Consider the following 16,106-nt stretch of genomic DNA (forward strand, 5'->3'; position numbering starts at 1 on the left):
GCGCAGGGACGCCTCACACGCACGCAAAACCCAGCTCCCGGGACGTCCCTGGCATCACTTGCCCCTGCCACCTGGAGACTAGTGGCAGGCCCCCCCACTGCCAGCCACTGCTCTTTCCACTGCACCCCAATCTGAGAAGAAGACAGCCCAGTCCAGAGGAGGCGGGGCCCAGGACACCCCCACAAACTCAACCAAACAAAGCTTCTGTCTCCTTGACCCTGGCCCTCGCCCCTCAGCCCTGCCCCTCTCCTGTGACAGCCACTCCCCTGCCACACCCCCAAACTCTCTGCCTGCCCCAGTGTGATGTAGTTCTGGCCTCCAGTTCTGGGGATCAGAGTCCCAGCACCCTCTCCCTGGACAATATGAGGCCTGCTGGGCTCATAGGTGCCAGGAAGCCCAGAGAAGGAGAGCAAGGTCCCCAGAGACCTCCCAACAGTACGCGTCCGGACGCCCGCCCAGAAGTCCAGAACCCGCCAGTCTGCGGTGGGCCCGTTCTCGTTCCACCTGATCAGAACCAAGGGTCTAGGAAATGGCCTGGGGGCTTGGATGAAAGGCAGAGCCTCAGCCCCCCGGACTGCGGGATGGGATTCTAGGCCAACCAGCTCCAGCACCTGCAGGAGGCCGCAGCCACCGGGCACTACAGCGGCGGGGGCGGGGGGACAGGCTCGAGGGAAGGCGTGAGAAGCCCGCCTGGACCACAGGTCTCATCCGGGAGCCTCCCCTGTGTCCCTCACCTGCTCCCTGCCCAGCCTCTGAGGGAGTCGGGGAGGAGAGTCTCCTGCCCCTCTGGGGAAACTGAGGCCGGAGCAGAGGCTCCACCTGGCCAGCAGCACCCCTCGCCCCGGCTGTCCTGAGAGGCAGGGAGGGGGGCCATGGCCCAGGTGAGATGCGGGACTGCACCCAGGGGAGCCTTCCACCCACAGGACCAGGGCCCAAGAAGAACACTCCAGGAGGGGAGGGGTTAAGGGTCAAGCTGACCCACAGCAGCTCTGCCAGGAGGGTCACCACAGCTCTCTTTACACTTGACCGACAGAATTTCATTTGCTTTCCTCTTGGGGACCCATCCTGAGGAAACCTGGGACCGGCCTTAAATGAACCCGCTGGGTTCCCAGGAAAGCCCTCAGGGCCCGAAGCCCAGCCCCCCCCACCCCTACACCACACTCGGGGGGCCCTCTCTGCTGGGGAGAGGACAGGCCACAGGATCCACCAGTCACCACGCCTCGCGAGGCCAGATCCGACTGGGGGTGTGGTAAGGGTAAGGGGGTCACCATCATCCTCGGGGGAAGGGTCAGGAATGAGGGGGGAAGGCACCCCTCCCACCCAGGGCAGGGAAGGGAGCGGAAGGTGCTGCTGCCCCCCTGGGTGTCCTCCCAGGGGCAGAGGCCTGGTGCCTGCCCCTCCCTCTCCAAATCCCTGTCTCCAGGGATGAATATGGGCCTTCACCTCCCCTGCTGGGGCGCACTGGGCCCCAGGGCCTTGGGGGGTGGGGGGTGGAAGGGATCAGATGCAGCGTGGTGGGCTGGGGGTGTGTCTTCACAGCAGAGGGTCTCCATCCCGTCCCCCCAGCCCTTCTCAGCGCCCCTGCAGGCCCACCTGCCTCATGCAGCACCTCTCAGTAGAGAGCCCCAGCCGGGCACCAAGGAGACAGGAGGGAGAGGGAGGGAGGGAGGAAGCAGAGACAGGAGGGGAAGAGAAAGGCCCCCGTCTGTCCTTCGTGGCTTCTGTGCAGAGCGCCCACTGCCACCCCCACCCCCACCCTGGCACGGCTGGGCCGAGCGGGGGAAGGGAGGAGGCAGGGAGGCGAGCGGGGAGTGGTCGTGGGACCCCGCACCCGCTTCCTACCGCGCCCTCTCCCTCCACAGCCACCCCGCCCCACCCCAGGGGCTCGAGGGCCTGACCCCGGACACCACGGGGCACGGGGAGGCCCTTCCCTTGAGGAGGAGGAACCAAAGGGGGGAAGGATGAGGGGGGACCCACCGGGATCGCGAGATGCCAGGCAGGCGGGCACCGGGCGGGCAGGCGGGCACCGGGCGGGCGGGCGGGCGGCCGCGGGTGTCGGAGACGGCTGGATGCTCGTCCCTCCGTCCCTCTGTCCATCCAGGGCGGCTCCTCTCTGGGCGGTTCTGAGGCCGGGCGGGCGCTGTTAAAAAGCTTTTTATGTGTGTGTGTGTTAATCACATGATTGCCGTTCACCTGTATTTCGAACAAAGACAGCTCACTGTTTCAAGGCCCCGAACAAGAGTCTGGGCACAGGGAAGAGAAGGGAGGCGGGGGGAGGAGGGTTGGCAGCGCCGGGGGTGGCGTCGAGGAAAACTGGGGGGAGATTGTCCAAGGCCGGCGAGTGAGAGAAAGAGAAAACCCTTATCAAACTCCTAATTCACTGGGCTCCGCGGCCCCAGACACACTGGCCCGATTGTCTGGCCGGTTGTGTGTGCGAGCATGTGTGTGTGTGTGTTCCAGGGTCGGCTCCCCCCACCCCCAACATGCCTGCGCCTCGTGTGACTACCTCATTGTGTCCCGCTGCCCACCCCCCTCACTCCCGTGGCCTTTCCCAAGCGAGACGCAAGGCCCCGGACCCCTCTCCAGCCTCCCTCCAGACGGAAGGCCCTTGGGGTGGACCTGAGGCCTTGCCCCACGGGGAGGCTCGGCCGTCCAGGGGCTCCCCGGGGCCGGCTCCCCCGTCCCTCCCTCCCTCCGCGCCCACTCCCACCTCTGCCTCCACGCCCGCCCGTGAAGGGACTTGGGAGGAGAGGCCCAGGACAGAGGAGACTGCGTCGTCCCGGGAGAATGGGCAGGCCGGGGAAAGGGGAGGTGCCCCGCGGCTGGGGAGGGGGTTGAGGGGAAAAGTGAGCAGAGAGAGAGGCAGGGCAGGTCCCACCCTTCTGCGGGACGTGACGTGACAGACTCGGGACCAGGACAGGACTCCCCCAACCTCTCCCATGAGGCCCTGAATCAGCCAGGGAGGGCTGGGGCCTGGAACACCTTTCAGACCCACCTGAGGTGAACCCCAGCCCGGCGCCCGCCAGCCTCCCGTCCACCTGAGCCAGCCCCAACTCCTGGGCTGGATGACCCGGGAGAAGGGGCGGGGCTTCTGCACGGGTCAGGGGTGTCCGGTCCCCCCCAGCCAGGTACGAAGCTGACATTTCTCACTGCCCTGGAGGCTGGGGCAGAGGAGGCGGCCTGGGAGGGGGCAGTGCCCCGCACAGGGGCCCTCCAGGAGCTGCGTCAAGCAGAGCCGCCCCCAGCTGCCCTCGCCCCTGGACGGGGCCTCACCTGCCTCCTCACGCCTCCCAGCCTGGGGGTCCCAACTGCGCCCAGTTCTCCTCCAGGCAACAGGTTGCGTCCTGCCCACCTGCAGCCCTGGCCGCCAGGGCAGCCTGACACCCCGACACCCCACTCCGCCGCCTCCCCACCTCGGCCCAGGCCGCGGGCCTGGCCCAGGGCAGCAGCAGCCCTGGGAGCCGGGGTGGGGGGGCTGGCGGAGGAGTCCTGAGTGTCGGGGATGAGGGAAAGCGCTGGAGGCTCCACCTTCTGCCCTCCCCCTCCCTCCCTCCCCTCTTCCTTCCCCAGCCCTCGGCGCGCTGCTCAGTCAGTCTCGGGCTGTCCGGTCAGGGTGGCTGGTGTGAGGATTCCGGCTCCCCCTGACCAGGCCGTGGCCTGAGGCTCCGGGCCCCCAGCCCCCCCCTTCCAGCCCTCTAGGTCGCCCCCCAGCCCCGCGCTGGAGCGCACACCGTGGGACGCGGTGTTCCACTTCCTGCGCGCGAGCCCCAGGCTGGAGGAGAGGCCCGAGGAGGTGAGTGAGCGCGGCCCGCGCGCCCTGGGGCCCACCTGGCACCCGCGCGGAGAGGCTGACCCCCGCGGCCCCCACCGGCGCCCCTGGAAGGGCAGCGGGGCAGCAGGGAGAAAAGGTGGGAAATTCCAAGCGCCAGGATTAGAGCCGCATAAAGGCTCCGTTTTTCTTGCTTTCCATCAACAAACCTCCGCCCAAAAGAGGTTTAGAAAAGCCCAAACCCACCCACCCCGCGACGGTTGGGACCAGGTGGGCGAGGCGGGGCGGCGCCGGGCGGGCGGGCGGGTGTGGGGCCGGGCGGGCGCGGCGGGCGCCACCTCGGGGCGCGCACGGCCGCTCCATCGCGCCTCCCTCCCGCAGGTGGGCGTCGGACTCTTGGCGAGGACCCCCGCGGCGGGCCCCGGGGAGGCGGCCGAGGTGGCGGCGGCCGGGGGCGACATGGCGGAGGAGCAGGACCTCTCCGAGGTGGAGCTGAGCCCCGTGGGCTCCGAGGAGCCCCGCTGCCTGTCCCCGGGGAGCGCGCCCTCGCTGGGGCCCGACGGCGGCGGCGGGTCGGGCCTGCGCGCCAGCCCGGGGCCGGGCGAGCTGGGCAAGGTGAAGAAGGAGCAGCAGGACGGCGAGGCGGACGACGACAAGTTCCCCGTGTGCATCCGCGAGGCCGTCAGCCAGGTGCTGAGCGGCTACGACTGGACGCTGGTGCCCATGCCGGTGCGCGTCAACGGCGCCAGCAAGAGCAAGCCGCACGTCAAGCGGCCCATGAACGCCTTCATGGTGTGGGCGCAGGCGGCGCGCAGGAAGCTGGCGGACCAGTACCCGCACCTGCACAACGCCGAGCTCAGCAAGACGCTGGGCAAGCTCTGGAGGTGAGCGCCCCGCGCGCCCCCGCGGGCTCCACGGCCCTGCTGCGCCCCTCTCCCTGGGGCGCCACCCCGCCCCACAGGCACCCCCTGGGGGTGGCTCCGAACTCCCGGGGCCTAGGCCGGGTCTCCCCACCCTGGCCAGGGGCTGGGAAGGCGCCCCCTCGCGGTTGGAATCCCGTCGGCGGCGGGCGGTGGGGGCGCGCACCACCAGGCCTTCGCGCCAGCGTCCCCGCAGGGGCGCACGCCCACCCAAGGGTGCCCCTGGCACCAGTGCGTTGGTCAGGGGGAGTGCTGGGGCAAAGACTTGGGAAAGAACGTACGGTCTGTCTGGGAAAAACAGGGAAACTGAGGCAGCCAGATGGAGAGCTGGGGGAACCATTCTGGGTAAACAGGAAATTCCTGCAAGAACTTCAGGGAGGGATGGAAGGTTGCTGGGGGACAGATCTGCCCCTGTGGGATCTCAGCCTACCCCCAGCCTTCACTGTGCCTTCTGCCCCCGCGCTCCCTCCCTTCGGGGCTCCTGCATCCCCCAGGGAAGGGAACCACTGAAAGGAGCCTCCTCCGCTACCAGCCCCAAGCCGCCAGGCTGCGGCCATCTCCCTCCCTCCCCATCTGGGCGCCATCTTCCCTCCGGGGCCCCACCCCGCGTTGGGTAACCTCCTACCCCACCCCCCAGCCCTGGAGCTGGAGCTAAGCACCCTGGTCAGTAGGGAACCTGGCCCCCTCCCTACCCAGGGCCCCTCAGGGTCCCAGACGCCCCAAGACCAACTCAGACCTCTGGGGAAAGCGTTCTCCCAAGGACAAAGCCTGCCAACCCTAACCTCAGACCTGGGGATCAGCCCGGGCGGCTCCTAGAGCATGGCCGACCCCCCACCCCAAGGGTCCGGACAGGTCAGAAAGAGAACAGGGCTCCAGGAGACGCGAGGCTGCGGGGTCACCTGACTGCCCCACGGGACTGCCTGAGAGACGGGCCCAGAGAGCGAGGACCCCACGGGCCACGTAACAGCTGGTGAGAGCCAGGGCCAGGCTCGTCCGGTGTCATGGCGGTGGGCACCCCTGCACGCTGAGGCATGGTCAGGAGGCTGCAGGGGCGTGGGACTGAGGTCCGTCTTGCCTCCCTCCCCTGCCCTGCCCTTGGTGGCCCCAGCACGGCAGAGATTGGTCTGGCCCTAGACCTTTGGCTTAGACCTTGGCAAGGTCTTGGGAAGGAGGAGGCAGCCCAGGCTGGGCGAGCAGCCTCTGCGTGGCCCAGAGGGTCCAGTTCTGCCCAAGAACAGAGGTGGAAGCTAGCGCCATGGTCCGCCGTGCCAGGCCGGTCCCCTTGGTCCCGGGGCAAAGAGCAAGCGAGAGCCAGGAAGGCAGGAGCATGCTGGGGCGAGCGGGGCCCTGAGCAGAAGACAGCATGAGCACGCGGAGAGCGGCAAAGCACAGATGACCCCCCTTTCTCCCGCAACCCACAGCCAAGGAGCTCATGTTCGACGCCTCATTGCTCCTGGCCCTGCTCCCCTAGCCTGGAGCCCCTGCTGGGGCTGCCTCAAGAGGATTTGCCCTGGCCCCCACTCCAGCTGAGCACACTTGGGCTCAGGAGATCCCCCAGAGGCCAGCTGGGTGGGGCCATCAGGAAAGTGGGCATTGCTTGCTCAAGACCCAACCCCAGCGGTAGGAGAGCGGCAGACCACAGATGCGAGGCTCACAGGCAAGCCGGCTGGCCACCCTGACCCTGGGTGGGGGCCCCAAGAGGCGTCTTTCTATATCCCAGGCTGGCATCTCTCTGGGGCTCCTCCCCAAATGCCCCCCAGGCTCATCACTGACGGCCATCGGGAAGGGGGGTGGGTAGGTCGGCAGAACTGGAAAACAGGGACCCCAAGGCACAAAGAGTCTGTCGTGCGGGCGACTGTGGATGCTGCAGGCGCCTGGGCACACAGGCCAGTGTCCAGGGCTCGGCTCCTCGGTGGCCGTGAGCCCCAACAGCCACGCAGCCCTCCCTGGGCCCCGGGAAGGGCCCTTAGACGCCGGCCACGTGGTGCTGGTTGTGTGTTGAGGAGCCCCCCTGGAGCCAAGAAGTGGAGCCTGCAGCGGGAAGAGGGTCACACATTCGAGCCCTCCTGGCCCCCGGCCCTGCACCCCTCCCCGCCCCCCAGGAGGAACCGCAGCCAGCACCCGCCCTGCGAGCCCCCAGAGGGAGCTTGGAGGCAAATGCAGCGCAGAGGAGGACGGGTTAGCAGTTAGCGCCATGGGTGACGTGGGGAGGGGGCAGCTGGGTGAGGGCACTGGAATCAAGATTAGGTCAGAGATTGGGGTAGGGTGTGGCAGGGCAGGATGGCTTTGGGGGTCAGCGGGAGCCTGAACAGAAAACTGAGCTTGGGCGTGCAGGTGAGGCCAGGCCGGGGGCTGAGGTGGATTCAGCCGGCCCGTGGGGTCAGGGCTGGCCTGGCTGGAGCTGGGTTCTTTCGAGGTGCAGGTCCTGCTGGGGATTAGCACGAGCATCAGCCGTGGGTGCCCTGTTGGGGTCTCCCTGCTCTTCTGCCTGTGTCCCTCCTCGGTGCCACCTGCCATTTTCTTGCTGATTCACACCCAGGGCCAGCTGGACAGGGAGCACTGGGAAGGTCTGGGTGGGAGAGTGCCCCAGGCATCCCAGCACTGGCACCCTGAGGCCTCCCTGCCGGCTGAGTCTGCTGTGCGCCCCAGAGCAATTCCCCCGATGCCTTCTAGGACCTGTGCCACCCTCTCCCCGGGGCCCAGCCCACCAGAGGCTTGGCAGGAGGGCTGGTGGAGCCTGTGTCCCACTTCCTCACTCGCAAGGCCCTGGTCTGAGGTCTCCAGCCCATCACTCAGCCTGAGGGGCTCTGGGGCTCAGCATGGCCGACTGGGGGAAGGGCCCTGGGGGGAGGCTAAGCTGCAGAGGAATCCGCAGGCCAGGAGGTGCCTGGCCTGACCACCCCCTCCCATCCTGGGGAGGGAGGCTCAGCCTTCTGCTGACAGGAAAGAGGGCACCCATGGGGTGGGGGGGGGCAGCCTTGGGCAGAGGGACAGAGCTGACCCCCAAGCCCCTCGTGTCTGGGCCTGAGGCTGGAGACAGGTGGGCAGGGCCTCCTCAGGGGCTGGTCTTGGGACTGCAGACAGGGCCTGCCTGCTCGGTCCCAGGGTCTGAGAAGAGTCCTGCTTCCTCTACCCCCTGCCACCCCCGGCCAAGGAGCGCTGGTCCCCCGGGAGGACAGCAACCAGGCAGGCACTCACCTCCTAGCCCCCTCCCCGGGCCCACCCACCGAAATCACAAGATCAGGATTCCAGAGTGGAGGGGCCCACCTAGGTCCCCGCCAGCCACCCCCACAAAGCACAGAACAGAATATTTCTCGAGGCGCCCACCCCTGCCCTCAGATGAGGGGCAAAGCACGTCACCCCGCTCACGCCCGCCGTCCCAGAGGTGGGCAGCCCGTCAGCCTGCCTTGGTGGGGTAAAGGAAGTTTCAGAGAAGTGACTCGCCACGGCGCAGCTGGTGAGGCATGCAGGCCAGGCCTCCCTTCAGCACTCCTCCTCGGTTTGCATGCCTCCAGGGCCGGGGAGCTCACCCCCAACCGGCTGCCAGCGCCACTCGCAGGCAGCCTTGAGGGTGAGGGCCGTTCTCCTTTCCTCGGAGTTCTGCTCCTGCCTCTGACGCCTTCTGCAGGGCCCGCCACCCACGCCCAGCCCCGAGGGGCTTGGGGCAGAGCTCAGATCCCTGGCGACCCGCCTGCTGGGGCCTCAACCTCCCTGACTCGGGCCCCACCCCGGAGCCTCGTTTCCTCCAGCCAGACACTCACGCTGACCCCTCTGCTGTCCCCCCGCAGGCTGCTGAACGAGAGCGACAAGCGCCCCTTCATCGAAGAGGCCGAGCGGCTCCGGATGCAGCACAAGAAGGACCATCCAGACTACAAGTACCAGCCGCGGCGGCGCAAGAACGGGAAGGCCGCCCAGGGCGAGGCCGAGTGCCCGGGCGCCGAGGGCGAGCAGGGCGGGGCGGCCGCCATCCAGGCCCACTATAAGAGCGCCCACCTGGACCACCGGCACCCGGGAGAGGGCTCCCCGATGTCGGACGGGAACCCGGAGCACCCCTCAGGTGAGGAGGGGGGAGTCTGAGCTGCGGGGCCTGGACCCTGCTGCTGGGCGGGAACACAGGTGCCGGGGCAGGTGCCGGCAAGGCGGCTCCGGTGGCTGGAGGAGCCGTGGAGGAGGCCGTGGGCCAGGGGCTGCGCTACCCCCAGGAAGGATGATTTGAGAAACGGGAGATTAAATGGCCTCTGTCCACCTAGGGGCCTGCGGGGCGGACAGGCCTGTGACCTTGAGCACGCGGCCTGCGTGGGTCACACGTTGGGCGTCTCGTTTCATTCTCGTTAACGATAACAGCGCCGAGCACCTCCTGGGTGCCAGACACCGCGCTGCTTCCTCGGGCGTGTTAGCTCCTTTGGCCACTGCGAACAGATGAGAAAACCGAGTGACTTGCCCCCAGCTGAGACGAGCCCCGTGGGGCTCTGGGGCCTCTGCCCGGTGCCCGGCTGCCTGGTGTGTGCGGGTAGAGAATGCCCACGGCAAGTGCCCGTGAGCAGAGCTCTGCCTCAGGAGACAGGCGTCCAGTCCTCCCGGGCGCCGGGCCCGGGAGCGGACTCCAGGGCACAGGGTCCTTTGTGAAGTCACGGCGCTTGCCTCGGGAGCCCGCGGTCCAGGGGCCAGTGGGAAGCACAGGAGGGAGGGAAGCCCAGGGAGAAACCTGCCCTCACAAAGCCCTCAAGACAGCTAGAGGGAGGCCCTCCAGTCGGGTCTCCAGCCACTGCGGGACTGTGGTCCAGGGAAGCTTCTGGAAGGAGGCAGTGTCTGTGCTGCTTGGCATTGTCTCTGGTTTACTGATAAGGAAGGAGCAGATAGGGGTTTGCGCAGGTCACACAGTGAGTGACAGAGCCAGGATTCAAAGCCCAGTGCAGAGAGCTCAGCATGCAGGACCCGCACCGCATCCCGTCTCATGGAGGAGATACAGTCCTGCCCTCAGGGTGCTGCGGCCTATAGATCAGGGCTGGGATCCCCAGCCCAGCCACCCCTTCCCCTAAAAATGCTCCTCACCTCCAGAGTCAGGTCACAGACACACACCAGAGAAGCCCCTGGACCCTGTACAGAACCACCGCCTCAGAATACACTGAGGGGCTGGCGTGCTCCTCGGCCTTCAAGGCCCAGCTCAGCTACTCCTCCTCAGTGCAGCCTCCTCCAAATCCCTCAGGCTGGGGGGAGGGGGGGACTCCTCCAGGCTCCTGAGTCCTCTGCACGTCCTGTCATCACAGAGTGGAGCTCTGGATCTCCCCCAAGCTGAGGAAGGCAGGGGCCCTGCAGCAGACTCTTGCAATCCCGCCTGCCGGCACTTAGCCGGGCCCCAGATGTTGGCAGAGTGAATATGGGGGTGAGAAAATGAACCAGGGAGCAGGGGGAGAGCAAGACAGGCTCTGAGTTCTGTCCGGAAGTTGAAGGGATGGGCCATGGTGGCGAGCGTGTGAGGGGCTGAGAGCGCTCGCTCATGGGGCTGGGTCAGCGGGGAGGGCGTGAGCCGGACGGGAGTGAGCAGACCTGGGGGAGAGCCGGGCCAGGATAGGCGGTCGGTCGCACAGGCCAGGCGGCAAGGTGCAACTGAGTCAGGGGTGATGAGGGCGGCCCAGGTCAGCAAGGGGAGCAGCCAGCAGAGGCCCGGTGTATGTTGAACAGAGCAGGGGTCCTTCAGAGAGCCACACCCCCAGGGGTCAGCAGCTGAGGGCCATGGGGCAGGGCGGGAAACCGCCTTCTGCTGACCTGAGGAAGAACTTTCCAGAGGAAAAGGATTTTCAAAATGAAGCCGCCTCTCCAAGGAGGTGGCTGACAGACAGGGGTCCTGCTCTGGGTGGGAGGCAGGAGCCATCCCTAAAATTGGGAAGACTCTTAAGCAGCCGGAGACCAACCCAGACCGCTGCAGACACACATCTCGGCCAGCCCAGACCCGTGGAGCGTACACACGATCGGCCCCGGGCATCTCGGTGAAACCAGAAGCCTCTAACCTCATGTCCCCCTCTCTCTCCACTGCCCTTCCTTCCAGGCCAGAGCCATGGCCCACCCACCCCTCCGACCACCCCAAAGACAGAGCTGCAGTCGGGCAAGGCAGACCCCAAGCGGGACGGGCGCCCTCTGGGGGAGGGCGGAAAGCCTCACATCGACTTCGGCAACGTGGACATCGGGGAGATCAGCCACGAGGTAATGTCCAACATGGAGACCTTTGACGTGGCTGAGTTGGACCAGTACCTGCCGCCCAACGGGCACCCAGGCCACGTGGGCGGCTACTCGGCAGCCGGCTACGGGCTGGGCAGCGCCCTGGCTGTGGCCAGCGGACACTCCGCCTGGATCTCCAAGCCGCCAGGCGTGGCTCTACCCACGGTCTCCCCACCGGGTGTGGATGCCAAGGCCCAGGTGAAGACGGAGACCGCGGGGCCCCAGGGGCCCCCCCACTACACCGACCAGCCGTCCACCTCGCAGATCGCCTACACCTCCCTCAGCCTGCCCCATTACGGCTCCGCCTTCCCCTCCATCTCCCGCCCCCAGTTCGACTACGCTGACCACCAGCCCTCAGGACCCTATTACGGCCACTCGGGCCAAGCCTCCGGCCTCTACTCGGCCTTCTCCTACATGGGGCCCTCCCAGCGGCCCCTCTACACGGCCATCTCTGACCCCAGCCCCTCGGGGCCCCAGTCCCACAGCCCCACACACTGGGAGCAGCCCGTATATACGACGCTGTCCCGGCCATAGAGGGGCCCGTCACCGCCATCCCGCCTGGTCCCCGGGTAGTGCACCCCTCCCCCCTTCCTCGCCCATCACAGGCCTGATGGAGGAGGCTGCAGAGGCTGGCAGTCGAGGGAAGACTTTCCGTCTGGCTTCCTGCCCCTGAGGACCCCACCCCATCCTATCCAGGCCCCAGTCCAGGCAAAGCCCTTGGTTGCCAGGCTGGGCAGAGGAGGTTGGCGGCCGCCCCTAGACTGAAAGATGAGGGCTGTGCCTCCCCTCCCCCATGGCCCTTGACCCCAGGACCTGAGAAGGACAGGCTCACCCTCCCCTGAGGGGGGAGCCTCCAGGGCCGGTGGGAAGGGGAGGCCTTGCCACGCCATGCCCATTTCCTCTCTGGGTCTGTGTTGCCTGTGGGTTGCTGTTACCCGAGCCAGCTCTGCTACATACCTGGGAGCAAGGCCAAGCAGGGGCCTGCCTCAGTGCCTGGAGTGGCCCTTCTCTGCCCCCGGGGCTGAGGACAGCTTTGAACATCTGGGGGTAGGGGCTCAGTGGGAGGCTTCATGCCCTGGGTGCCCCCACCCCTCCTGAAAACAGGAAGGAATTGGCACAGAGGCCCCCAGATCCAATTCTGTGCCAATAACCTCACTCTTTGTCTAAGGGAGGGAGAACCTCCTGTCCCACCCCACAGCAACCTCCCCGGCCGTGAGCACATCCCTGGGGTGAGGAGGCAGGGGTTCCAGGAGCGGATACAGAGACAATTCACAGAGCCTCTCCAGGCTCCCCACAAATTCCTTCAACCCTTACCAGGCCCTGTGGCCCCTGCTCTGTCAGTCCCCATTCCTTGGGCTCCCCAGAGTTCTAGCTGCCCAGGCACAAACCCTCGGCTCCAGGAGACACGGGGCCCAGCAGCCAGGTTGCTGGCAGCAGGCTGAAGACACTAAACTCCTGACATGTACATTCTGCCCTTGCCTTTTGCCCTTTGCCTCCCAGTGATATTTGAATAAAGTATGTAGCTCTGTCGGCCCCTACTTTGCTGTTCTGCAGCCCCCACGATCCACATGTAACTCATTACTGCCCCCTCTTATTTATCTCGGTAGGTCCCTCTTTCCTCGCCCCTCTCCTAGGTACTCCAGTCCCTATTAACTCTGCATTAAGCATTCCACATAATAAAGAGAGGTTCTGGTACCTGTGTGGTAGGCCTGACCTGGCCTGTCTCTTGGTCTCTTATCCCTGTACCTGTGCTTCCTCAAACACCGTCTGGAAAAAGCTAGGGGTAGAATGCAAAGGAGAGCTAACCCAGGGCTCTCTTCTCTCCCGTAAGGTGGGGCTGTGTAGTGGGACAACTGGCATCCCAGTGGGCTCAGTCTGTGCTCGGGACTGAAGCTCCAGAGGGAGCTCTGCCCCCTACCCAGCAGCGCCCCACCCCGCACGTGGGCTACTCGCAGGCACGAGCTGGAATCGATGAGAACATCTTCCGGCAGCCCCTTGGCTCGGCCAGCGGGAGGAGGGCTGCAAAGAACGCCCAGGCATGTATTTGAGAGAGGCAGAGGAGGCCGGGCGCCTTGCTGTGTGCAGCCAGCAGGCCTGGTCCCTTAGGATGTGTGGACGGGCCTTCTTTCACTGTGCCCCGCTACCTGCCGCTTCTCACCCACCCCCGACACACACGCAGGTTCACCCCAGAATCTAGCCGAGTCTTCACAGCAGCCGCGGGGTTGCAAGTATAAACCAAGGACGAGATGCACATCCAACTCCTAGTGCGAGGCGCCAAGGAAAGAGGAGCACGTTCCTCAGGACTCCGACCTGCAGTGGTTGGGCTTAGGGAGCACCGCTCCCCCTCAGGGCCAGGGGAAGTCTCGTCACCACCGTGCTCCACTGATGGACGCCTCTGACAACCAAAGTCCTCCCTATACCCCGCTAATAGCACAGTGTCACCCACTGAGTGCTCCCTGGCCAAGCGCTTATGTCCCTCAGGCCTCTGAAGGAGGGCGTCCGACCCCCACATTCCGGATGGGGAAACTGAAGCTTTGAGAAGCTGAGGCTAAGGAGGGCCGGTGCCAGATCAGGAGCAGCCGACTCCATAGCCCTCACCTCTCCCACGCCCCATGGCCCACAGCCCTCAGGCTCTACCTCCACCTTCAATCTCTAGCCCTCTCACTGCTGAGCTCAGCAGCCCCAGCTCCCTCACCCGCTTCTTCCCTGTGGTCTCCAGCCTCTCCCAGGGGTGGGGTGGGAAGCGTCAATCCCTCCCCAGTCCTCCAGGGTGGCCACACACCCACGGAAGCCGTGGCTGGCAGCCACCTCCCCACAGCTGGCCCCGCAGGGCTCGGTGGTGGCGCAGGCCCCTGTGCTGGGAGCTGTCCTCTGGCGTTTTGTTTAAACGCAGGATTTCACACAGCCCTTTCAGATTTCATCCTGTTGGATTTGACCCTTTCCCGAGCTATATTAAATCTTCTGGAGCTCTGACTCCAACCTGCCAGCTCGCCTTCTGAGCCGTGTCGTATCTGCAAGCTTGAATATCCTCATTCAAGTAACTGATAAAACAGGTTCAAACGCAGAAGGCCAGGCCGTGTGTCCACACTCAGTGCCTCTGCATGGGCAATTCTATCACCTCCTCTTGGGGGAAAACCAAGCCCCGATCAAGTCTAGATGTCACCATGAAGCTCAGCCTCCCCAGCGTGGCCGTACAGGTGACCCCCTGCCTCGCCGAGATCAAGAACCACTGACTCCGGCGTTTCTCAGCCACCAGGCCCATTGCCACTGGGAAGAGGACGCAGTGCCCCTGGGCGATGCTGACCCTCAGGATCCCGATGGCGGCTCCCGGACCTCCCCTTTATTGTGTTTTCAAATAGGTGAGGGATTCTAGAATCTTGTGAGGGATCAGCAGTACTAGCCTCACAGGTTTGAAATTTTCACAGCCCACCCTTCCCGCCTTGTGGCAAAGCGGACACTTGCCTATTCTGGTCTGCTCTGCTCCTGCTCTGGGTGGGGTCGCGGCTGGGGAGCCGGGCAGGGGCTACAGCAACAAGAAAGGGTCCCAGCCAGCACCCTGAGCCTCACGAGACTGATGGAGAGGTCCCTGGAGGTGGGGGCCGGGATGGGGAAGTGGCCTGGGCAGAGGACAAATGACCACGGAGAAGTGAGAAGAGCTCTGACGCCTCTCCCTTAGACGGAAGGTTCCAGATGAGGTGGACGTCAGTGAAGCGGTGGCTCCACATGGAAAGCAGGGCCAGGTGCTTCTGGAAGGCACTGAAGAGACGATGTCCAGGCCAGGCCAGCTGAGAGAGCAGAACCAAAGGGGGAGGGCGGGGGGAAACACCCCTCGACCCATCTCCTCTGCACCTTATCCCCCAAGGGTTAACCCCCCTCCCGGCCCCTCCTCCCGCCCGCCCAAGCCCCATCTCCCTTTAATCACATCTGATACCAGCGGCCCAGCCAGAACAAAGAGGCCATTTAGAGAAACGGGGCCGAGAAAGTGACCCCCGCACTCCAGGGCGGCCGCCGGGATGCCGGCACAAAGCGGCATTTCAGAGCTGAAATTTCAGCACCCAACTTGATTAAAGGATTGCGCGGGCCTGCGGGAGGATGGAAGGGGGTGCGAAGTCCGCCGCTCCCTGAACTGACCTTTCCCCAGAGCAGCACACCGACTGCCCCGAGCTCCCCCCGCCCAGCGTGCAACCATCCCAGGGGGCCTTGCCTCTGTCCAGGGCGCACCCACGGGGACCCCGCCCCTGGCAGAGGTCAGGGAGCCTAGCTCCTCTCCCCAGGAGGGAAGGCGGCAACACGGCAGAGGCCACGGCGGGGAGTCAGGGTGCCGACTTCCCGTCCGTCAGCACCGCCGCCGCCGCGCTGCACCCTGCTCCTGTCCCCCCACCGCCCCGGCCCCAGGAGGGCAGAACCCCCGGGATTGGTCTTCCCGCAGGCTGGGTAGCAGGATGAAGAGAACAGGACCCATCGGAACCCAAGAGAGGAAGGGGCCCCGGCCTGATTCAGTGCCACACCTGGAACCCCGCTTCTCCCCGTCACCCAGGCCCCGGCCCAACGGCACCCCCTTGCGGAAGGGAAGCAGCAGGGACGCCTTCCAGAGGGTGGGAGCCGGTGGGTGCAGATGAGCAGCAGCCCAGGCAGAGCGCGGGGCAGTGGCCTGGGCGTGGGGCCGAGGGCAGGTGCTCGGTCCTATCTCCAGCTGCTGACGTGCCCGGCAGGGCTCCGCGAGGGGAGGGCAGGAGATCACTGCACCCCAAGCTTCCTGCTGGGGCACTGCTCCTGAAAGGGGATCCGAGCCCTCGATAAGAGGCTCGAGGCAGGTCCTCAGGAAACAATGGGCGGCTTGATGAGACCTGCTCCGTGATACTCCTGAGAAGGGAGAAGCCCCTGCAGCCAGTCCCCACTGGAGAGGAAATTGGGGGTCTCCGTGGCAACCAGCTCCCTGGGCACAAAGGCTCGTCTGTGTGCTGGGAAGGCAGCTGAGGTGTCTCACCGCAGCAGCCCTCGCTGGCGAAGGGAGACGAGGGAGGGGTGGGGAGGGTGCGCGGGGGAAGGGCCCCTGGCGCTTCTTGAAGAGCTGACAGTCACGGGTGCCCGACGCAGGGACGGGTGCCCGATGCAGGGACGCGCGCGGGAAGGAGCGGGCGGGCAGCGCAGGGAGCAGGGCGTGGAGAGGGCTTCGGGCTCAAGGGTTTATTATTTACACA

At 66.0% G+C, this 16,106-nt stretch overlaps 1 protein-coding gene across 1 annotated transcript; it reads left to right on the forward strand.

The window, feature by feature from the left end:
- Positions 1-4,228: 4,228 nt before the first annotated feature.
- SOX10 (SRY-box transcription factor 10) lies at positions 4,229-11,439 on the forward strand (the record flags this gene model as incomplete). The annotated part of the gene is made up of 3 exons (XM_084255435.1): positions 4,229-4,653; positions 8,478-8,746; positions 10,736-11,439. 3 exons carry the CDS (start codon positions 4,229-4,231, stop codon positions 11,437-11,439), a joined length of 1,398 nt encoding a protein of 465 aa, XP_084111561.1.
- Positions 11,440-16,106: the final 4,667 nt, after the last annotated feature.

Source organism: Talpa europaea (genome assembly GCF_964194135.1).
Source record: "Talpa europaea genome assembly, chromosome: 15".
Classification (NCBI taxonomy): domain Eukaryota; kingdom Metazoa; phylum Chordata; class Mammalia; order Eulipotyphla; family Talpidae; genus Talpa; species Talpa europaea.